General features: G+C 41.6%; 1 protein-coding gene across 1 annotated transcript in view; it reads left to right on the forward strand.

Moving 5' to 3' along the window:
- Positions 1-24,534, forward strand: part of Pappa (pappalysin 1) — a 230,064-nt gene that overhangs the window by 178,328 nt on the left and 27,202 nt on the right. The window contains exons 14-18 of the mRNA XM_028779996.1: positions 3,462-3,630; positions 6,001-6,127; positions 13,443-13,653; positions 14,828-14,999; positions 22,444-22,591. Coding sequence (XP_028635829.1) covers positions 3,462-3,630; positions 6,001-6,127; positions 13,443-13,653; positions 14,828-14,999; positions 22,444-22,591 — 827 coding nt within the window. The remainder of the gene's footprint in view (positions 1-3,461; positions 3,631-6,000; positions 6,128-13,442; positions 13,654-14,827; positions 15,000-22,443; positions 22,592-24,534) is intronic.

Below are 24,534 nucleotides of genomic sequence, written 5' to 3' on the forward strand. Positions count from 1 at the left end.
TCTCTCTCTCTCTCTCTCTCTCTCTCTCTCTCTCTCTCTCTCTCTCTCTTTCTTTCTTGCAAGTCTACAACACAGGTGCAGACAGATATGTTGAAAAACAAAGGATGTTTTACTACCAAATTGTATTCTAAGAAGATACAGGTCCTAAGAATTGCCCCATAATAGAAGGGATATTAGATGTTTCAAAATAATCATCTCCTTAAGCCCATTTTGAACAGCATCAAGGCACATCAGAAGGTTCAGTATTCTGACAAGGTCAAGAAAAACGTTTCTCAATATGTCAGTCATGAACACTTTCAGCATCAAACTACCTTTAAACAGGGGTTGCCTAAGATAAAGAGAAAACACTAATATTTAGTATTTATAACAGTAGCAAATTATAGCTATGAAGTAACAATGAAAGTAATTTGATAGTTGGGGGGCGTGGTCACAGCAACATGAGGAACTATATTCAAGGGTCGGATCTTCAGGAAGGTTGAGAACACTGTTCTTGAATAAAGAAATCTGACTGATCTCACTAGTTCACTACTACCCACTCTTGTCTAAGCACAGAACCCTTTAATAAAGAGTTTCCAAAAGCAGGTAGTATTTACCTTACATAGCAGGCAGGGTCAGAACAGGAAAGCCATCTGTTACAGAGTTTCAGAGCTCCCAATGCGTTCATTCTGTACTACTGTTCCTAGTTTACAAGTACATCAAGCTCCATCCCATCCTGCTTCTATATACCTCTTTGCCTGGATCCCCGTGTTCCAAAACTTTGTAAAGTTCATCTCCACATTTCATCCAGGTCTGACTTAGAATTTCTCTTCCTCATAGATTTTTTTCATTAAAATTTATCCTAATCCTCCCCCCAAAACAATGGCTCGCTATAATTTCTCTTTAGTTTTAACGGGCTTACTGTACCTATCATTGTCTTCAGTTGTTTAAGTACTTGAGTACATGCACTTCCCCTTCAATACACAGTGTGATCGTCTGATGTGTCCTCCTAACAGTATCATACCCAGTGAGATGCCAAGTTGACATCTATTAAATGAATGAATGGATGACAGTTCATTTGGTGACAATTCCAAGAGGCAAATCTGTCTACTGCTGCCAATGTCCAGCTTAGGAGAACAGGGTGTTTCACAGCTTCCCACATTGAGCAGGTGATAAATTACTGAGCTGTACCTTGAGCTCATTAACGGTCCTCACTCCTACACTTTGTTTCACTTTATGAAATTAAGTATTGCAGTTTTTCATGGTCTACTAAAGAAACATGGTATGCGCAAAGCAGGGAACAGGTTGTGGTTTTCCTTTAATCACCAGAGGATACTTTCTTTCTAAGTCCTGATAGGATGAAAACCCAGGGGCCTTCTGTGAGTACAGAGTCAAATGTCCGAATTATAAGGCAGAGGTCAGACAGACAACTCAGGAGCTCCTAGCTTACAGAGTAAGCTGTTTTGTTCATGTGGCTCTTTTTCCCAGCACTGGAACAATGTGAGCAGTGCAATGTTTGTTATCAAAGCACATATGCTGACTCCAGAGTTCCAGCCTCTCCCAGATCTCCGTATCAGTACAGCATGATGTTACCCTAATAGCGCAATAGGGGATACAGAATGCCAACTTGTTCAGAAGTTTGTAAGGGTGTGACGAGACAACAAAGCTACATCAAAAGAGTCTGAGCCCCATATGACATGATTGCCCTTGTCTGACAATTTTAAAAACTAGATTTCCTCATGAAATGTGTAGCTCATTACTTCCTCAAAAATCTTCTCTGTTCCTCACAAGCTAAGTTGAGTAGTTGAGATGATTGAGCATACAGACCCTCTACTGCTTCCTAAAATCAAACTACTGGTGATGATCAGAACAGACATTATGAAGGTTCAGAGCATCCTTATGAAGATGCTCCTGGTCAAGCTTTATTTTTCCTTTTTTTCAGATTAAAAAAAAAGTGAAAAGAAATACCAGACATAGTAGTACATGTCTTCAATCACAGCACATGGGAGACAGAGGAAAATGAATCTTTGTGAGTTTGAGGCCAGGCTAGAGTACATAGTTAGCTCCAGGACAGCGAGAGCTACACAGGGAGACCCTGTCTTGATCCCCCACACACACTACAAAAGTTAAATAAATAAAAAACAAAATAAACAAATAAAAACATGTCAGGAAAACCAAAGACTTGCTGATCTGGATGCAAATCTAGCCGCCTGTATAGCTCTATAGCCTAAAACCAAGGTTTCATGGTGAGCATAGATAGATAAAGTTTTTGTACAGTGGGTTTTGCTGCTGTGAACAATATTTCAACTACTGTAAAAGTTCCAAGCCATTAAAGGTGCTGTGACCAGTTGCATTTCTCTATTTAGTCAACATCTGGTACAAGCCATTTTTCTTCATAATCCAAAGTATAACAGGCATTGCTTCTATCCATAGTAATGTTCTAGTTCAAACCCTAGAGTAAAGCTAGCTATGAAGACCTTGGGGTCACACATTGGAGTGGGAATGTAAACGAGTAATTTATTCCTGCCAGGCTCCAATCTTTCCAACTATAAACCAAATAACACTTAGTTCATAGGGTTATTGCAAGGATGAAGTGAGCTCATTTAGATATGCTCTCAGTGATTAATTACTAATGTTCCTGAGTGCCTGGGTACCTATAGCTTAAAGGGAAAGGTTATCAAAGCACAAAGGGGATTAGGTCATTTTTACTTGTATCCTTAAAGATTAGTAAACATTTGGGTGCCTGGGAGGCACCTACATCCTCCCAGGATCAAGTGGGAGAGAACGGTATGAGAGACAAGAAGGCAAAATGTCTGTGATGGAACTTATCTAGAGACATACAGGAATGCCTCCTATAGGACTAACTCTGACTTGAAGACTGCAAAATTCAGATTGGTTAAACAGTGAAGATAACATCCAGAGCAAGACATAAGCCATGGCTTCTGTACATTTTTCTTATGGATTTGTGAGTTACATTACAGTTCTGAAAGATGCTGCCTGACGCTGACACTGGGCCTCATGGCTCTGTGAAGTGGCATAAACTTGCAGGTACACTAAGGCTCCAATAAATAACATATTTGCTCAAGTCACACAATTTCTAGGTAACAAATACAGCAAGCTGTCTGTTTAACGTTTGCTAGTGTTGGTTGAGGCTTAGAATGTGCTGGGAATTTGCACATGCATGCAAATTATAAATGCATTTTATAAATTATCTGATTCAATCCCCCCCATGACTCTTGGAACTCTCCGCTCACTGAAGCGTTCAAGGGAAAGGATTTGAATCCAGGATCGTGAGCCCCTATTTCTTGTATTCTTCATAAGCCATAACCATGAGCAATGTAATAGCTTTTGCCTGACTCAGTGCTCTTTCTTCTCTTCAGGGTTTGCTTCCTGAAATTTTGGGAAGAGGCCTTTTAGCTGGAGTAGAGTTGGCTTGTGAGGAAACCCCTCTTATTATTAAAACCTTCTTATTTCTTCCTCCTCAGCTGTGTGCATTTTGCCTGTGAAGCCACGGACTGCCCAGAACTGGCTGTGGAGAATGCTTCTCTCAACTGTTCCAGCAGCCACCGCTACCATGGTGCCCAGTGCACTGTGAGCTGCCAGACAGGTTATGTGCTGCAGATACAGCGGGATGATGAGCTAATCAAAAGCCAGGTTTGTGAACATAGAGAGAAGAGCCCTCTTCCAGTCAGGGAAGGCTGGCAGGTGTGAAGTAGATTCTCTGCAGAATCCCCAGTACCTGTTACCACATAAGACAAATAAATAAAACTCTCTGTCTCTGTTTCTTTCTCTCTCCCTCTTAACCCTTCCCACCCTCTCCCTCTCCCTTTCTTTCCAGTTTTTTCTCATACATATGTATACACACAACACAATACACATATATGCATACACACACACACACACACACACACACATGCATGCATGTAGATTTACTATTATAAAGACTGAATCAACCACCCAGCCAACAAACAAATCAGCTGGGACTTTCTAAGAAGAGGGCTTCTGTCCAAGAAGTATTATTACTGGCAGCATATGTCAGTGTTGTTGCAGAGGATACAGATCTATGATCTAGGTATGAGATCATATTAGAATGAGATGCTGACTCTCAAACTTTCAAATAAGGGAATGAGCTGTTTTAAGTAGATGGGTGTTCTCAGTCCATGAGTGCCTGTTCATTCATTCATTCATTCATTCATTCCAAAGCATGAGTTCATCATAAATCAGAGACTGTGCTAAGTCCTGGAGAAATGAAGTCCTTAAGTGTGAACTGTTTCTTAGTGACTAGCAGAAAGTGTGGAGACAGAGAGAGACACAAGGTTTTACAGGAATATGGGGGAAGGGTGCTTAAGGAAAATGTCCTGAAGAAAGTGACATACGAACTGAGAAGTGATTTGATGGACAGAAGTGTGTCTGCAGGATACAAGCAAGAAAAGTATGCTCTGGTACTGGCAGCAGAATATATGCAGAAACCTGTTAGTACTGTAAGTGTGCCACATATGGAGACTGGCTTTTCTTCTATGAAAATCATGCAAGTCATGAGGCTAGAGGGTCAAACAGAGTCCACAGGTGCCAGATCCTGCCAGTGTAGTTGGGAAGTTTAAAGTTGTTATGGCAGCAAGAAGCTGTGGAAGGACATGGCATGATTAAATTCTGATAAACAAAGGCCTCATTTGGCTGCCCACGTAGGGGTGGCATGGAATGTAAACAGTGAGACAGATAACAGACAGAACCATGGGGACATTATTGATGGAACCCCTGTAAGTTGGGATCTGTCCTGCATGAAACTGTTGGTAGTGAGTAGAGGTAAGCTACATGGAAAGCCTTGCTTCAGTCAGATGTTGCTCTGGGAGTCTTGGGTCCAAAGAGGGACAAGTTTAGCAGTCCCAAGCTTTGAGAATTCCAGAACTGTCTCTAGATGCAGCTTTTCCACAGCCACACCAGTAGATCAGTAGAGTATTTGCACTGCTAGTACATAGAGGTATATTCTTTATTGCTGGGAATGCCTATTTGTGTAGAGCTTCTGGGCTGGCTTGTCTTTGACACCTACTTCCGCGTGTCAGACATGGCAGGTCTGAACTCCTATGGAAACAATTAGGCTGACTTGGCAGTGAAAAACCTCTGCTCCCTTTGATGTGTACTTAAGAGAGGAAAATGTCCTTTGCTTTTAAAAATCTCAAATCAACATTTGGCCTTCTCAATCCCCAGGGGTTTGGCTGCTTGCTCCTTGAATGGAAGACTCTGGGCTGCCGATGACAGGCCTTCTCTTGGCTCTATAGCATGGCCTCACCCTTCCACCTACACAGCTCTGCCATTTTCTAGTTTGGTTTAAATCAGCCAGACAGTTCAGTGTTCCTAAATGTGTTTCTTTTTGATGTGTTTATTTCTTGATTCAAATGTTCTTTTCTCTGGAGCCACTAAATTTCAGAACAGGCAGTATCATATAATGTATCCTTGGGTTCAATCCATTCATGTTACCAATGAGAGACTTAGAGAGAAGTCCTTCCCATGGAGAATCAGCAAGTCTCCTGTACTTAAAGGCATTCCTTGACTTAGTACCAAGGATTTAGCTGTCTTTAAGTAAACCCCTTCAAGAATAGATATCAAGATCAGCTTCTGTTATACTTCTATTTAAGGTGTTTTAGAGTCTATTTTATAAAAAGAAGTCTTGCTCTGTGAGGTCTCTGAATCTCCAGACTCTTACCATATGATGATCTATCTGGAACACATCATAGATTGCATTTCTTAGCACATTTGGGTTCAAGTCACACTTAGCTTTTCTCTTAGTGGGTAACCCAAGACTGCTCATATAATATTTCTAGGCTTACATTTCTGCATCATTTCATAGGTATTAAAATATATAATCTATTCAGTTAGGGAGTTATTAAAAATGAGTTTGAGTCAAACACTGAAAATGGGTTAGCTCTTTCCTAGACAGACTCTGACCTAGCGCCTGTGGAGAAGTGTATTTCCTCATATAGGAAGACCTGTCTGATCCCCCTCATTGTACCTTTCTCTGCCTCTCAGGTAGGGCCAAGCATCACAGTGACATGTACAGAGGGCAAATGGAACAAGCAGGTGGCATGTGAGCCAGTGGACTGCGGTATCCCAGATCACCATCATGTCTATGCTGCCTCCTTCTCCTGTCCAGAGGGTACTACCTTTGGTAGAAGATGTTCCTTTCAGTGTCGTCACCCTGCCCAGCTGAAAGGTATTCTGAGTTGTTTATCTCAATCCTGCCTCCATCATCTCTGAGAACCTACAGGCTGTTGTCCAGCCTCTTTCTGAGTCTAAGGCACCATCAAGTAGATGGAGTTTTGTCTGTTCCTGGTTGCTTTTTAACCATTTACTACAAAGTCATGTAAACTATTTTATTGTGCAGCCAGGAATTTTAAAATATATGTATAAAAATGTATATGTATATAAAAATAGATATAAATACCCCTTCAAGATTTTTGAAAATCTTGCAAGAAGATGGTGAGGGAGGGGAAGAAAAAGAGTTATATTTTGAACTGATGTATCTCATTTACTGTGGATGCTTAAGACTCAGCAAACCTTGGGAGGTGTTATTAGTCTTTCAATTTTCCAAAGGAATAAACCAACTATTGGGGATTAAAGAACTAGCCTAGTTTTGTCATATTAGTGATGGAGACCATGTTGTAACCGGGGTCTGACTTTCCTCAATGTCAACTATATTCTTTACAAAAAGAGACTGGGTATGGAGAAAAGCAGGTGTGACCAGCAAGCATCCAGCGTCTCTGAAACTGAGCAATAGGAATATGAAGGTGAAGAAGAGGCTACATTTTAGAAAGGGGCAAGAAACTGGCCTGGAGGCACATAGTGTATTTCTAGAACTGGAAATCTTAAAATAAGTCTCAGAGCCCATCCAAAACAATTAGAAATACCGAAGACCCAAAGTACATCAAGAAAGGAGGAAATATTACAGAGCTCACTAGCAGCAATTTCTAACTAAATTTTGGATATATAAAAGTTCTATCCTCTACACGATTTGTTAGCCAAAGCATATTTCTTTCTTAAATATCAATTACAATAACTAACTTGGTTGTAGAGTCTTATATTTTGGCCTAGCATGCCAGAGTGTGTTATGTTGTAGGTGGGGACTTTGGGAGTATGTCCCTGAATTCTCTTAATAACAGATAAACTACTGTGTATTGTTAAGATTTAAATACTGTAGTGAGCATCAAGAATATCATCAGTTTTGCAAAAGGAGACTGACCCCAAAGGTTATATAAACTCACAGACTTTGGAGGTAATGGCTATGTGGTCAGAAGCTCAGGAAATGATCTGTACTAAAACATAATAAGAAGTATTGATTGAGTACCTGAATGTTGTAACGAGAAATGAATACAAGAATATAAGACCCAGTTTTAGTTATAAGCTGCCCCTTAAGAAAAGCAGGAACTGCAACTGGTCTACATCCCATAGCTCCTCCTCTTTTCCTATCAAAGATGATTTGAATAAGAGAGATAGAGAATTTTCATTTGAGATACTATGAAGTTTAAAACTAAAGAGAAGAGGGGAAGAAAAGAGTGAAACTATGAAAGGATTGTCCCAAGAGGCGGCAGCCAAAGGCTGAGAACCCCTTATAAAAGCTAAGCAATCCAATTCCATTACATGGCTCTGTCTGTCAATAGGATGAAAGGTGTATTAATAACAAGAAAATCATACTTCTCTTAATTAGAGGCCAATGAAAAAAGAAGCCAAATAAATTAGCATTGTTTATTAAAGCTTTCAGAATGGCAAATCCTTAAGCAAATCCTTCTGACACCGTTTATGTGGCTATGCATGAAAGGAATGGATATTACTATAGAAAGTGCTCTCAGGGGTACCCTTACTTTGACGTGTATTGATTCCTATTGTGCTGGTCTCTTGAGAATTCAGGAAAACATCTTTACTTTCCACAGTGACCTGTGAGGACCAGGTGGTAGTCCATGTAGCTTTGTTATCAGCACTATCTTAAACACAGATCCTTGTTCTGAGGTTTCCACTTGCACCTGCTGGCAGCAAGGACTGGATGAGTTGCAGTCACACTTTGAGGTTCTAAATGGTACCTCACTTATACTATCTTGTGTATGTGTGTGTTGGGGGGGGGGTGTTGCAGGAAGTAATGACTATAGAATCAGAAAGTTCCATGTTGGATCCAGCAGAGATACTGGATGAATAACTTCCATATGGTGACATGCGTGTGCATAGACATATCACACAGATACGCATGCAAATAAGAAATAAACAAGATGCAGTAACAAGTTAAAAATAAGAAAGTCCAGATAGTACTGGTTTTGTCCTTTGCCAGCTCTTTGATCTTAGCTGAGCAGTGTCACTTCTATGAGACCCACCACAGTCCTACTTAAGAGATAAGCTGAGGAGTGTTCACTGTCAAAGAGCCTAAGTCTCACACATGCCTTCCTCCATCCATGTTTCCATAGAAGTAAGCAGTGTTCCAGATTCTTTTATTTCCCATCTTAGGAAGGATTTTCCATCATTGATTCCTGAAAACAACTGTTTCATAGGACATTCTTCTTTCTCTTCATTGAATATTTGGAAAGAAAAATGGGTTACCTTAGTAAAGGAATCTACATGTGAGGTGAGGAGTTGAGTGGGTGGTAGCATCCTACCATGTAGCTGATCTTCCACTGATCTGAACTCTTTACTCCATAAGCCTTTCATTGACTACAGCTTTGGAGTTTTCCTTTGGACAGATTCATTAGTAGGAGTTCCAGTGTGGTTGAAAAGTCTGACAGACCTTCTGGGAATGCCAAGTCTGACGTAGCTTTAACTTCTTGGGAACCCAGTAGCCTAGAGATACACATTTAGAAGATCAGCTGTTTCTTTTGTTACCCGTATAAATCCTTCATCTTCTTCCTTTCTTTTTCAAGGTCAATACATGGCTGAGACTCTCATGGGTTATTTTTGAGAAATCAACCTAAAATTCTTTGTGACCACATTCTCATTCTCTCTCTCTCTCTCTCTCTCTCTCTCTCTCTCTCTCTCTCTCTCTCTCTCTCTCATTGTACCATTTCTTCTGTAACTTCTGTTACTGTCTGTTCCTCACCAAGAACAATGAAAGGGAATATCCTTGCAATCTAGCAGTCATAGCCTTAGGCTAATGCAGTCTTTGGAAGGCTTGCTTGCCTATATTCTAGTCTAGCAAACTGAATTTCTATTCTCTGCAAACTGTGGGGGATCAGCATCCTTTCACATCTTAAAATGCTCAACTTAAAAAAGTTGACTAAGAACTCAGAATTTTTGATTAGGATAGAGTGGCTGAATAACTCTTTCAAATTCACACATAAATTCATAATGCTTCATTCATGAAACAAATGGAAATTGGAGAACTACTATATACTTGACAGTAGGCTAGGCTCTGGGAATAAAGAATGAGCAAAACATAGCTCCTTATCTTAGGACCTCAACAGTGACCACACCATAGAGCAAACATGAAAAAGACAAAACAAAACCAAACAAACCAAAAGCAACAAAATAGATTGAAGGATGACACTTCACTTCGTGATTCTATTCTATGACAATTTCACTGCAATGTTTCCATGCACACACTCTGATGCCATGTATTTTGAGGAAACAATGCGATGCTTGGATCCACGTATAAATTGTGCCTTGATCAAAATAGGTTTAATGGTCTACCAATTGCTTTAACCATTTACAATTTCCTTGTGGTGAGAATCTTCAAAATCATTTCTTCTCATTATTTTGAAATATACAGCATAGCATTATCAGCCAGAGCAACCCTACTGTGCCTTAGGATCCAAAAAACTAACTTTTTTTGAAAGCACTCTCAAAGGGACTTGGTCTAATGTATAATATTTTAAGTAAGGTAATCACAATGAACACTACTCTTCTGTCACTACTGAATGCTTGTAGTTCTTTCATGCATGCTTGTGAGAGGAATTTCCTTAAACACATTTGGAAACAGACTAAGCAAGACTGATTTGTTGACTTTAAAAGATCATGCATACATACATACATACATATACGTGTGTAACAATAATTAATGAAAACATGCCATTATTTTGAAAAAGAGCATGGAAGGATATACATATACAGAGTATTGTGGGGAGGAAAGAAAAAAGGGAAATGATATAATTATGTGATCATCTCAAAAATAAAAGAAATAGTTAAAATTAAAGCTTGATGAGGTGAACAGTGTCTTGAAAGATGGATCAGGCAACAATACCAATCAATCAGAGCTCCCAGGGTCTAAACTACCACCCTGAGAGCACATAGAGAGGAACCATGGCTCCAGCTGTATATGTAGGGGAGGATGGCCTTGTCAGGCATAGGTAGGAGAGGAGGTCCTTGATCCTGTGAAGGCTGGATGCCCCAGTGTGGGGGAATTCGAGATCCGGGAGGTGGAAATGGGTGGGTGGGGGCACATCTTCATAGAAGCAGGAGGAAAGGGGATGGGTTTCTGGGTGGGGGGAAGTGGGATAACATCTGAAATGTAAATGGAATATCCAGTATAAAAAGAAAGATAGATCAGTTAAGAACATTTCCTGCTTTTGCAGAGGACCCAGATTAGATTCCCAAAACCTACATAATGTTTCAAAACATCCATAATTCTAGTTGTAGAGGATATAATACCCTGGTCTGTCCTCAATGGACACTAGGGATACACATCATACATATATATACATGCAGGCAAAAACTAATACAAATAAATTAAAATAGAATTAACATTGTATTTATTTACAAACATAAAAATAAATAAGCCTTACAAAATTAAAAACAATAAGCAAACGAGATGACAGAGTACCCCAACTAGTGAGAACCTACCTAGTGTCTGATATCCATACTCTCATACTTTGCTAGAAATGTCAGCCTCACTTCATTTTATGACTTAAGTCACATTCTCCAGAAAGCACAAATGGGGGAATATGAAGAGGGAAGACATGGTACTGACGAGGGTATAAGTGTCTCTTCTACAGCCAGTTAACAGTGGAAAGAATGAGAGCTCATTGTCTATGAGGAACTTGGAAGGACAGATTCAAACATGCCTGAGTGGTCAAAACTCTAAATAGTCTCTAAGTCCTCCAATATTGATTGGTTTAATGCTGATACCAGCAGCATTCACTCTATGTTCTTTTGGGCATGTTTTAAAAGCAAGTATTTGTGATCAAAAACAAAAAAACAAAAACAAAACAAAAAAACCTCAGTGTAGCAAACATCCTTCGGAGTATATGGGCCATTGTCAAAGGCCCAGGGTGCATATGCCTTACAGTGCTTTCTTCAGAGTTACTTGGTAGATGCAGGAGGAAGGACTGATGGCTAGGGACTGGAAAGCCTGATCCTGTAGAGTCCATTGCCTGTACTTCTAGGTTGGTTGTGAGGGTGGGGAACATATCCACAGCTCTGAATCACAGTCCTGCTCTACTCCGCTCATTCGTTCAGCACTGTCTAATAGCGCCTATTTGCTCTCTCCTAGAATGGCAATTTTCTGTTTGATTCTTTCCTCTTGGTTAACATTCTGCAATCCTCATATCATCTCACAACAAAGAACTATGTTCTTCGTTTCACAGTTTATAGCATTCGTAGCTGATACAGCCCCAAAAACTTTGGTAAATGCACTTACAGTTTAGGAGTGGATTTTTTTTTAATCACCCTTGAGCAATTTGGAAAGGGCACCATTCTTACCAAACTACTGATACATCTGACATTCTCAGAAACTTGCCACAATAATTAATACCCACAACAATATAGGGAAGTTCCTGTCTCTGTTGCCCTTTGCTTTGATGAAAGCTCAATGAATCATCCTTTCATCCTTTTCTCTATCTATGGGCTGAGAAAATATTTAGTTACAGCATTATAGCTTACCAGGTAGCATTTTCTGTGGGATTTGGTAACACTGTTGTCTCATGCCATCCAGATGAACCACACTGTCAAGGCAGTGAATTACAGGAAATTAAGAGACTCAGAGTATTATACATAAAATTGCAAAGCAATTCTCTTGTCTTCCTTCTTTCTTCGCTTTATCCTAGGTAGTACTTGCCACTACTTTCGAGAATTCATATTTGATGACAATTTGTCATGCGCCTTCATATACTATTAGATAACAAGCACTGCATGCATGTTCTTTTTGTCTCGTTTTATTCATTGCTTTGCTCCTAACATATGAAGTACCTGGCATGCCACAAACACTAACCAGATGTTGACTAAAGAATTGTCAGTCTCTGTGCATCTCACCTGTGTCCTGTCTGACGTTCTTCTGTAAGTGTGATATTAACAGAAAGGGAGGATGGCAGGGTACAGGTGAATGAGCAAACCAGGACATTGATGACACTTTGATACACACTTTTTAAGAATGTCGCTGTCATTTAATCTGAATTTTGGAAAGGAAAAAAAAACAACTCCATTCTTCCTGTGGATACAAAAATTAAGGTTGGGCCATCCTGCATAGAAAAGAAAAAGTTTTGCTGAACATATAGACACACCTCTTATTGTATAAACAACTCTACCTGTAGTTAGACAAACTTGGTTTTGAACATTTGTCTGTTACTATTCACAAGTTGTAAGAGCTTGATCAAGGTATCCCCTCCTTTTGCGAATGAGAACTAGCATGCTAAGCACATGTATTTCAAAAGCACTCTGTGCATAGTAACTGCTCAATAAATGTCAGTTTGCTTCCTGTCACTGATGGTCTCCCGACCCTGCTTCGAATCCAGAGACTTCCATCTGCTTCCAGCACTGGCTACAAACCCCATTTGGTATCAGCCAATCAGAAGAGAGTCAGTGGAGAAACACCTGCATGTCCTCCTCTAATTGTCTTGGGTCTGGGAATGGCTGTGCCTTCATAATACATGAGCTGGCAATGAAAAGCCTAGCTTCTAGCTTTGACTTTTATCTCCACTGACCCCCATCAGGCACGTATCCTGAAGGCAATCAGCACTCTGTAAGAGCTGGCTGGTGCTTGTGGCAGGAAGTAATGCTTTCTCAGCTTCTCTGGCAGAACTTCCCTGAGCACTGGGATCTGAATTAAAAAAAAAAAAAACCCTCCTGAAAAGATGGTATTGTCATATCCAGGCATGAAGAAGCCAGGACAGGTACAGGGTTCAGCCCCATAAAGATCCCTGTTAGTGGAATTGACACCATTTAGGCTGGTCCCACTGTCTCAGGCAAAGACATACACCTTCAGGGGACAGGGATGATGCAGGCCCAGGAAGAGGGTTTTTCCCCCCTATGCAGCATATGAGGTGCAGAATGGTTTGGGTTTTAATGCACTGTAAAAACTGGCTAAGCCTACCTTCCATGGCTGCCTGCTTTGCAATAACTGCCCAGCACATTCCAGAGACACTGAGTTCTTAGAGGAAGGCATTAGAATTCTAACCAGAGATCCCAGGAGACCGCAAGTTGGTGAAAATCCAGGCAGCTCATGTGTTATCTTAGCTGTCAGGGGACCCATTCCTCTGCTAACCCTGTCTGCCTGTGTCTTCCAGGCAACAACAGCTTTCTGACCTGTATGGAAGATGGACTGTGGTCTTTCCCCGAGGCCCTGTGTGAGCTCATGTGCCTCGCCCCACCCCCAGTTCCCAATGCAGACCTACAGACAGCCCGGTGTCGAGAAAACAAACACAAGGTGGGCTCCTTCTGCAAGTACAAGTGCAAACCTGGATACCATGTTCCTGGCTCATCTCGGAAGTCCAAGAAGTAAGTGCTGCTAGGAACATACTCATGGACTTTAAGACGGGGAAGAGTCAGATCTGGCCACCTCTTTGGAAGGAAAGATTTCCAGCTTTGCTGGAGGCCAGACCAAGTAGTATCCCATTCTGTCCTATAGAAAAGACATGGAAGAGTAGGTATTTCATCATGGTAGTGGCTTATTTTTCTCAGGCCTCCTGTTATTTTGGCAGCAGTATGAAGACTGTAAGTTACCACACAGTGTTGGCATAATGCAGAAAAAGTTGCAAAAATGCCTTGCACCTAGTACTTGCTCAAGAAATATTGAGTACATCACCATTGTACAGGCACCCATCATGACACACTGGAAGGAAAAGAGGAGACAAGGGGTTGATGGGGGTTCACTTTTGTCCCAAACCACATTTGAATGACAACCTGCCTACCTCCAACAATATTGTTCAATGGATATAGTTTCCTTTATTCTTTATTATTATTATTATAGGTTATAATATAATTATACCATTTCTCTTTCTCTTTCCCTTTGATCTCTCTAAAATCTGCACTTGTTATATTCCCTGGCTCTTTTCAAATTTATGATGAATTATTTTTAAAATACATTTGCATATATATATATATACATACATACATACACATACACACACACACACACACATAAATATGGTCTGTTCAGTTAATATAACATTACATACCCACATCTCTATCTATGTTTCTATCTGTATTTATAGAAGGAAGACTATTTCTCCTCCTCTCAGCATTCTTTAGGTCATAAGCCTTCCCTTTAAATGTTAGCAGTCTATTGGTGCTGTCCTTGTTTATGACATATTTAGGCAACCCCGTTGATGGGAGTTCATGGTGCTACCTTGATATTTCTAGGAGACAAAAATATGATAGCAAACTTCTTGTTCCCCTCATTTTATAGTCTTCCCTTCTCTGATTCTGCAATGATTTCTGAGCCTTAGATGTAGGAGTTGTGTTGTTGTTATATCACTTGGTACTGGCCTCCACAGCACTGCATTGTGGCCAGTTGTTGCTTTCTGTAAGGGTCTCCATCATGCATGTCTCATGCATCCCTCATACAGGCAGAAGATTAGGAATACGAAGACAGTGGTAAGGTAGACCCTGTTAGTGCTCAGGTTCAGACTATGTGATCCTGACAATGACTATTCCTTCATCTTTCCAAAAGACGGGCCTTCAAGACTCAATGTACTCAAGATGGCAGCTGGCAAGAGGGAACTTGTGTGCCGGTGACTTGTGACCCACCTCCACCCAAATTCCATGGGCTCTACCAATGCACTAATGGCTTCCAGTTCAATAGTGAGTGTAGGATCAAGTGTGAAGACAGTGATGCCTCCCAGGTAAGCCCACTGAAACCTGAGGTTCTGGCCTTCTTCCCCCTACTCTACTTATCAGCTGCTATCTCCAGGGCTCTATCTACACAGCCAAGCTTATAAAACGATAATAACACCATTGTAGAAGTTGAGAACCAGGATTTCCAGTATCTTTTTTTGTAAGATCTCTGAGCCGTATTTTCTCTCTACAGGCTCTATTCAGGAATTTTTAGCTTTGAGGTTATTTTTTAAGCAGTAAATCTATTAGATACTTATTTAGAAATGTTTAAAGAAACACATGTATGTCCTCTTCGTAGTAAAGATTCATCCATTACATCATTCTGATAGGAGTGCCTGAGACTTTGATCAGCTCTGCCCACTTCCTACTACCTACATTTTTCTTAAAGCTTTTATAGACACTAGGCAGCCATCAGACATCAGCTGGCTCTGGAAGTCTATAGACAGGGTTTTCATAAGGTTGGGAGAACACTCTAGAGTACAGTGTAGAACAAGGAGAACAGAAGGGACCAGCATGGGTGTGAGTTTTATGTCAATCCATATGTAACTAAAGAGTAAGTCTGTTGCTCCTGCCTGCCTATACTTAAGGGACTTCATGAAAAAACATACTTCAGCCTTTATATCCAACCTCTGCTACCCAGTCAGACAAGTAGGGAGGCACAAAAGCAAAATGAAAGTTGAAAAGAATGCAGAAGTCCACAGAATCCCCATTTCCACAGAACCCACCATTCAGATTTGATGGGTCAACTCTGCCACTCATGGGTGTGCAAGGTTCACCAGCCAGGTGAAGCTGGAATATAGCTACCTAGACTTCTCAGGGTTGAAGTCTTCGCTGTTCTTTATTTCTTAGCCTCCAAATAGCAAACACTGCAAAACTAACAGCCTTAGCACCTCTTTCTTCCTATTCCCACATTTAAACTATTCCCAGGCATACCCAGTCTTCCCAAAAAATACCTCCTAAAGCTGTTCCCTCTGTACCCAAAGCAACCACTCTAATAACAGGAAAAAAAAGTCATTTTTTCCCCACAGTGCAGCCTCTTGATCATGTCTTTTTCTTTTTCTTTTTCTTTTTTTTTTTCATCTCAAGTCTCTGGCTTCAAGCCCTTCTAGACCACAGCATCTTTTTGTTTCTTTGGTATACAATTCAACCCTATTTAGGCATTATTTCAGACTCCATCTCCACTCGAACCAGGTTCCTATCCTATCTCTGAATCTATGGTAAGCTCTTCCCTCATTTGGTTCTGAGGTCTGACTACTTGTCTTCCACCCCTCTAAGAAGCAGGACTTACAGTATCTTCTTTGTAAGCTCTCCCAGCTGCATTTTCTTTCTGGAAGCCTATTTTATTTAGAGATTCTTAGCGTTGAGTAATCCCTCCTCTAGGAGGCCTCTTCAAGTCTCGTCCACTCCTGGACTCAGCAGCGCCTCCCTCCTGTTATCAACTCGTAGCAGCAGCCACCATGCTAAGCCTCTAACTTACTTCACAGTGGTCCTATAAAAGGCTGTAAAGTCTTCCACTGCCTCTTCCAATAACTCTATGCCTTCAGCACTTAGGATAGTGCCAGGCACCTAGTAGGTCGGTAGGAAGTGACAGTCTAATTAGGAACCTGGTGACTCTTCTGTGGATAGGCTGACTTTAGTTGGCATTGCTTCCAATCCTTGAGCATCATATATTCACATTTTCTAGGGCTACTAGACAAATAGAGTGCTGGTGGTCACTCCTGGGAATTGCTCCTGCCAATCATGTGGGTCCTCCAACATCTAGGAAGGAGAAGTCCTGATAAAAGCAAGGACCAAGACTGCCATGGCCTCTTCAAAGACTAATCAACTTCCCTTTTGCTCCCTCACATGAAACTGTTGCTAACAGTTATCCCTGAGCCAAATAATATTCTGGCCATGGCCATGTTATCAAACTGAAACCCAGTCTGCCTGCTGCCTGCCAAGTAGCTTTCATGGGCAGTTTGTATTTAAAGGAGAGGAAAATGTAAATTCATCAGAGGACTGGAGTGTTGCTGTTTGGCAGTGGGTGGAGAGGCTAGACTCGAAGGAGCAGGGTATGGCTTGTCAGCTCAAAGAATGAGGGTGTGTGTGCCAAATGGGCTCTTTACACAATTGACGTTTCTAGTTTGTACTAAGAATGAATTTCCTCTACCCTCAGACCAAGGGCCTAAGAGCCAACGCCAGTGTTCACCTCAGATTCCCTCTCACTGCCTGTAAACACAGCAGGAACTCAAGGCCCATGCTTTTTGAATCCCATGGCTTATATAGAGCAAAGTTTCTTAGCTTTCCAAACAAGTTACAGATCCTGGCAAAGAAGGGCAGAGGCTACTACAGGGGAGAGTCATAAACCCCTTCTACTGCTACTACTGGCAGAATTTTAAAACTTCTACTTCATTGAGTCCTCCAAGGGAGCCAGTAGGATGTGAGATCTGAGTTCAAATACTGACTTTACTACCTTACCTCGCGACTGAGGAACAAGTTACTTAACCCATCAAGCTTCAGTTTCCCTGTGTGTAACATATGGAGAAACAATAAAGCCTGTCTCACAATTTATTGGTGGAAGCAGGGAATAGATGCGGGTAAACCCAGAGATGTGCGGTAAGGGGTCCTATGCCACAGTAAGTAGTAGCCCCCAGGAAGACACCAATAGACTAGCCTGGTTTTATGATCATAAGCAGTAGAGCAACCTCTGATTCTGATTTAAGCTTCCATAAAGCCCCAGAAACACAGGCAACAGGTTGAAAGATAGCCCTATGATGGTTACCTCCCCAACGTCCCAAAAGTGGCACTTATCCATATAATCTGTGTGCAAACTTCTTATCTCGCCAAAATATAATCTGTGTCTACCCGATCTATTCTGTGTCTCCAGACACAGGTAACTGAAATATTTAGACTATGGTTATAATATCCATGTAGTTAAATATTAAACCACACTTAATATTACAACATTTTCTTTAAAATGTGAGGTGTACATGTTAGTGCCTGTAATTAATCCCTACTTGTGGGAAGTGGAGGCCGAAAGATTAACAGTTCAAGGCTAGCCTTAGCTACACAATGAGTTTGAGGCAAGCCTTGGTTACATGAAACATGAGACCTTTTCTCAACCACGTTATTTTACCTATTTGTATTTTGATACACTATCTCACTGTGTAGTCCAGACAGGCCTCCTTGACCTCATGCCAACCCTTCTTCCCTTGACTCCTCAGTGCTGCGATTTTAGGTGTGAGCCACAGAGTTCGCATTTAAAGGTACATAGTCCTCCTTATACTTACATATTTAACATTTCAGTTCTGATATTTGTAGTGCTCCTATCCCACTAAATCATGTTGGAAAGCCTAGATAATCATAACATTGATTTCTAATGTGAGGATTTTAAGGGAGCCAGGCTGGTGTCAACAGACCTTTTATTTATTTGTTTTTCATTCTGATAGTTTAAAACAAACACCCCCAAAAGCAACCATCTCCCCACTTACAGACACAGAAGAAAGGCCTACAGCATCTAAATCTTTGCCTATAACTCTGAGTTTGTAGGTGGTATTGAGACAATATTATCAGCCGTACTCAGATACTTCTAGGGCAGGCTGGTGGCAAGGGGTGAAGTTTGCTCTCCAGACAGCTGGCAAGAAGCGAGAAGTGCTAATCCTCTCTAGATTTAACGGGATGTAGAAGGTATTGAATGTGTGGAGAGATAATGTAGTCCCAGGACATAGTGAAAAGCTCTGCAGGACTTTTGCATCTGATTAGAGGAGTCTTTGGATAGGATCAGGGTCTATGGCAGACACTTGAAGCAGGAGAGGACAAAGGCTAAGTGCTTCATGGGCCAAATAGTACATCTAATAGTGGGTTTCCAGAACTCAGCAGGAGTTCCTGGAAGAAAAGAAGGAGAAGAGTAGAATCAACAGCATACCCATTTCCTTGCAAGAAAGACAGATGGTGGCTATGTAGTCCTTTCTGCAACGATAGCACAGAGCTGGCTCAAATTATACTAGCTCTTCCATGGACACAGAGTTCCATGGTTGTGCACTCTATGGGTGTAGAAACAATATCTTGTTTCAGGGTTACCTTGAGAAAGAAAGAAAAATTGCAGAATCATGTGCCATTAGAGTTTGGCAAATGCTCAGAGATTGTCATGTAATCCACTTAGCTTACAGATGGCTCTACTGACACCCGGAAAGGAAAGCCACACAAGTTACCAGCAGAGCCGTGTCTCAAACCAAATAATAGCACAAGTGATCTCTTTCCAGCCCACCATTACTCCTGGAGATGCTCATGACATTTGCATGGCTGCTTCATGATTGTTTCACATGAATACATTCGGTATTTCTGTTCTACTTACACATGCAGACATGGAAGGCTTTTTTTGGGGAAGGAGGTGCATGCTGTGTTATGCAAGTAGGAAGGAAAGGGTTAATATAGACTTCCATAGCTGATGCTCAGCCTGTCCCCTGCCACTTGGGTGACTTTGAGGCTTTAAAAACCCTCTATCATGGTTAGCCTTAATTTTTCTTCTACCCATTGTCTTTCTCTTTCCCATTTGTTTGTTCCTTTTCTACTGCAGGAAAGGGTTGCCTTGATTCTGGAGTTCCTTAGAGACAGTGATTACAGCAGGGAAGTTAGGAGCCATGGTCACGGTTAATGAATAGCTCTGTGTATGCATGTTAGATCTTAAACATTTCTATAAATTGACCACTTGGTTGTCATGATGACTCCTTTAGGCCGAAGACTCCATGCCCCTTAGCAGCTGAAAAAACTGAGGCACAATTCCATGAATAAACTCTCTCAGGTCCCAGAGTTGAAATATTGTAGAGCTGACATTTGAACTGGTGCAGAGGTAACCATCACTGTAGACTCCATTGGTTGTTTCTTTCCTATAGTGAGCCTCAGTTTTCAGATTTGATATAGGATACAGTTTCTCCTCCACCCAGTAGTTAAAATGATTCTTTAGAACAGTGAGCATGTCGTAGTTCCAATAATATAGTTGTAAACAGCCTCAGCTCTGTGTGTCTTTCTTGGCTAAAGGAATAGGGGGTATAAAGAGAGTGGAACATGACTTTTATAGACATACATAAGCACAGAGAGGAATGCTGTTTTGGTGAAGGATGCACAGTCCTCTTGTTTCAAATTTTACTTTAGCAGGTAAAGTCATGTCTTGTGCTGAGACTTGGCTTGTACATTTGGAATCAAACACACTCAGTTGGTTTGGTTCCCTGACAACACCCACAGAAGTAGTGCTCTCAGATTGGATGCTCAACTACATTGGCTCATCTGTGCTCAAATTAGACAGTGCAGTCAGCAAGGATATCCTCATTGTCAGATGGTCAGCAAGTGCTGAGCACAACAGGAAGTAGCCCTAGCAGAGACTAGAGCATCTAGAAGCTCCAGAAAAGCTGCCATTTAGAGGAAACAGCACAGGCAAAGGTGTGAGGCATGACAAGCCAGAGATGCAGGCAGGGGGATGATGTGTTTACTTGAGTAGAATGAAGGGCACATGAATACCCAAGAGGTGGGGCTAGAAATCTCTGCGTTCCATATGGACACTATGGGAGTGCTAGCCCACATACTTGCCTTCTTCTGAAGGCTAAAGTGTCTTAGCAGGTGGGTGCCATATTTCAAAAGCAGATTTAGCCACAGAAAGCACCAGATGAACCAAGCAGGAGAAGGAGAGAGAGGCGGGAAATCTTGAGAATATAAGACCAGTACCTTATGTTCCCACCTTCCACAGTGAGGCCTCTGGGACTTGAAACTCCCTGAGTAAATTCCAGTTAGCTCTAATACATCCTCTGCTGCAAACCTTTCTCCTCAGCCAACTCTGGCCCACGTAGTGCTGAGGTCTGCAGGCCTTGAGAGGCTGGAGGCCAAATGCATCATAGTCCCAGGCCAAGGATCCAGGAAATTGGGGTCAATTTCCTACTCCCCTGAGGACCCAGCAGGATCATGGGGCTTAGAGCTTGGGGCTCTAAGAGGGAGAGTCCAAGATCTCCAAAGTCCCAAGAAACTGCATAAGCTTGCCACAAGCCCACAACAAGCCACTGAAAGAGGCCCTCTTAGTTTCTGCATAACTGCAAGCTCAGATGGGCCACATTCTCCCATAGGGAGGGGCTTCTCTTGTAGTGCTGCCTACCTCCTGCTGGCCCAGGGCAGACCTCAAGAGGGGCCCCTTTCTCTTTTCAGTCCTGATTCTAAGCAGCTGGTGTGTGTGTGTGTGTGTGTCTGTGTGTGTGTGTGTGTGTGTGTATGTGTGTGTGTGTGTGTGTGTAAAGACAAGGCAGCATCAGCTCATATCAACCCTTTCACATTTTATCTCCCAGACATTCATTATTTTTTATTCTCTCATTAATTTGTTAAGACATTTATGCCTTTATTTTTTCTGGCCATGCATCCATTTATTTCCTGATTAGTTAAAAAAAATTTACATCCTCATCCCAAGCAACTAGTCTCAATGAACAAAAGCATCTGCAGAAAGGCGAGCGATAGACTGAGTGGCCTACATTACTGGCAGGCTTTGAAGACACAGAGATGAGTCAAGGAAATATCCAGGCCCCTGCAGAGCCTCTTGACCCACCCGGAAATGGTAGTTCTCCACTTGTTCTCGAGTGGAATCCTGTCTCCTGAAGCCATCAGCAAAGATTCACACCTGCTGCCCTCTGCTCTCCTTTACCCCTCCCTCAAGTCACAACAGCACCACATCTCCCTCAGTCACGGTTACTGCACTGTCCTGCATTTGTGTGTTAGCTTCTCTCTTCCAGGAATGTCCTTCCATTCTTTTTTGCCTTCTGGAAGCCCCATCCAACTTCTGGTCTGATATGGTTTCACATGTTGAATGGATCGTAAAGAAAGGGTATATATTCAAACTGCACTCTCCTACTTGCTTATGGAAGAATGAGGAATGATCTGTTTCTTACCTTAAAAAACCAAGAATAGAGTTACACATACCCCCCCTCCCCGAACCCTCTTGTGGTCAACATGGCTGGAAGAACTGTGGAAGAGAAATCTTCTCACCTGGAATGCTTTTTTGTGGTCTAAAAAGAAAGTGCAGTGCACAGCTACCCTTTTTTATAACTGCCCTGTCTGACTCTTACATTTTATTGTCTGTATAGGAAGAGTAGATGGTGGGTCTCTGACTTCTCAATAGAAAGAGCAACAACATACAACAAATATAAGGCCTAATTACTCCAGTTGGAATTTCCCAAAGACCATTAGTCTAGAAATTAGTAAACCCTGGAGTTAGTCTGGGAAGACTGGAGCAAGCTTCTTTTCCTCTGAGTCCTCAGTTTCTCCATAAGATTCTAACAATACCCTTATTTCAAAATGACTGGGTTATTAGTAACAAGTTATTTTGGAACAATTTTTAAGCCTTTGGGGAAACGGCACAATGTTTCATCTTTAATTCTGAGATGCATGTCCTTTGTGCAGCTGGAGTCTATCATGTCCTAAGTGTGTTTCTCTGGTGTTCAGGGCCGTGGGAGCAATATCATTCACTGTCGGAAAGATGGCACTTGGAGTGGTTCCTTCCACGTCTGCCGAGAGATGCAAGGCCAGTGCTCAGCCCCAAACCAACTCAACAGTAACCTCAAATTGCAATGTCCTGATGGCTATGCCATAGGTAAGATGGGTCTAGATGGGGAACAGTGGCATATACATGACCATCTATGAGCCTAGGCTAGTGCCTGGTACATTTCTAAGTTTATATCCATATGAAACCTGACTCTGTGAGGGAGAGAGAGAAGAATGAAACAAACTCTATCTTTCAACCAATGAATTCGGGAACAGGATCCAGTTTGTACTATATAATATATGACCTGCAGATGTGCAAAGCTGTGGTACAGAAAAGCTATTAATGAGGAACTAGGACAAAGAAGTGCCCAGAAGAACTGATGCTTACCCACAGATTTGCTAGACTTTGTCACATTTTCTAGGGAGAAGAAGTTGAAACCAAGAGACCAATGAACAGGAAGTATGACAGCATACAGGATCCACTGTGGCTGTTTTCATGATGAATTATAGAATATACCTCATGCAGAGCACTCAAGGGCATTTGGTGCTGGTCAAACTCTGGTTCCCAAAAGGGCATTATTAGTGATCGTTTTATTCAACTTTAACAGATGAGAGTTAAAACCGTGAATGTTCAAGGGAACTTGACCAAGTCCTGAGGTTTTGATTTACTCCAAATGCTCACCTCTCTTTTTGGCTGCCTTTAGAGAATAAATGGCTTTTTCAACCTTCAGTTTGTATGTGTGTGCATGGCTTCTGTGAGAAAACTTAGAGCATATAGAACCTAACTTAAGGGCATCTTATCCCATTAAGATGATTCCCTAATTAATCAAAGTGGGATTTCCAGGGAATCGAGTGTCCTTACTCAGGGCCAATGTGATTTTTAGGAATATTTCTGGGGATGTCTGGCACAAAAGGTCATCTGAAAATATACAAAACCAATACATCCTTTATGAAGCATACTAGGAATTGTCACTGTGTGTCTAGGAGGAAAAATGTCTGTAGTTGGTCATAGAAAGTGTCTAGGGGCTGTCCATCTCTTTTTGAAGATTGAAACAGAAAGTCAGCAGAATTTGTTGCAATTTGAACTTAGAGCAAGCCCTAGCACTCCACATTTTTAACGGCACTAGCTCCTGCCAGGATCAAAATGCTGCAAGCACCCAGTATGCTCTCCCTGATCAAGATCTTATAGAACCACTAAGGGGGCCCAACCATAAGAATTATGGAGAAATGAGGACTTGTGGATCCTGGTCACATAATCATTCTAGACAGTGGAAGCAACAAGTGTCTGAAACAGTGGCTGCTCTATCCCAAGGCTAACTTTTCTTCTTTTCCATTATTCCTCATGGATGTGTATGTCTGTGAACACCTGTGACAGAACAGTCTAGAGACAGAGGAAAAGATGGACTGTGGTATTCATCACTCATTCAGTGGAACTTTTATACAGTCAAAGCAGGAAAGAGAGAAAATTTCTATGATACTAGTCTTATGTTGCTTTCCTGTTCCTTCAAACCCATGTTCCCATGGTAGCCTGAATGCTTATCCTATGGATAGTCCAAAGTTGTCAACCAGTGGGTGGAAGTCTCTAATAGGAAAGCTGAAAGAGATGGGGATATCATGAGAATACTGACAGCAGCAGAGAAAGAAAGGGGGATATCAGTTTTCCCTCTCTTATTCCTTTCTCTCTAGTAGCTCTCATTTATCCCCAGGAATTCCCTTTCCCTATGGAGAGGGGATTGTTTATAAACCCTGTATTAGGGCAACGTAGGGGTCAAACATGTGGCTGAAGACCCACCAGAAGTCACTCCAACCCTCTCTTGGTCCTTTCTCAAGAATTTGTACCTATCATGAGCTCCTGGGCAAGTCACTCCCTTCCTGGGAGGAAGAAGCAAGGGCCTGGTAAAATCAGCACTCAGTGATGATGCCAATTGTGGCTCATATATCACAACATTGCAGCTTGGTCCTGAGTCTGGCATGTGGGAGAGGAGCCAGAGCAAGAAATGACAGAAGAAACAGGCAGAGAGAGAGAGAGAGAGAGAGAGAGAGAGAGAGAGA

Source organism: Grammomys surdaster, unplaced genomic scaffold (assembly GCF_004785775.1).
Source record: "Grammomys surdaster isolate TR1022 unplaced genomic scaffold, NIH_TR_1.0 363, whole genome shotgun sequence".
Lineage (NCBI taxonomy): Eukaryota > Metazoa > Chordata > Mammalia > Rodentia > Muridae > Grammomys > Grammomys surdaster.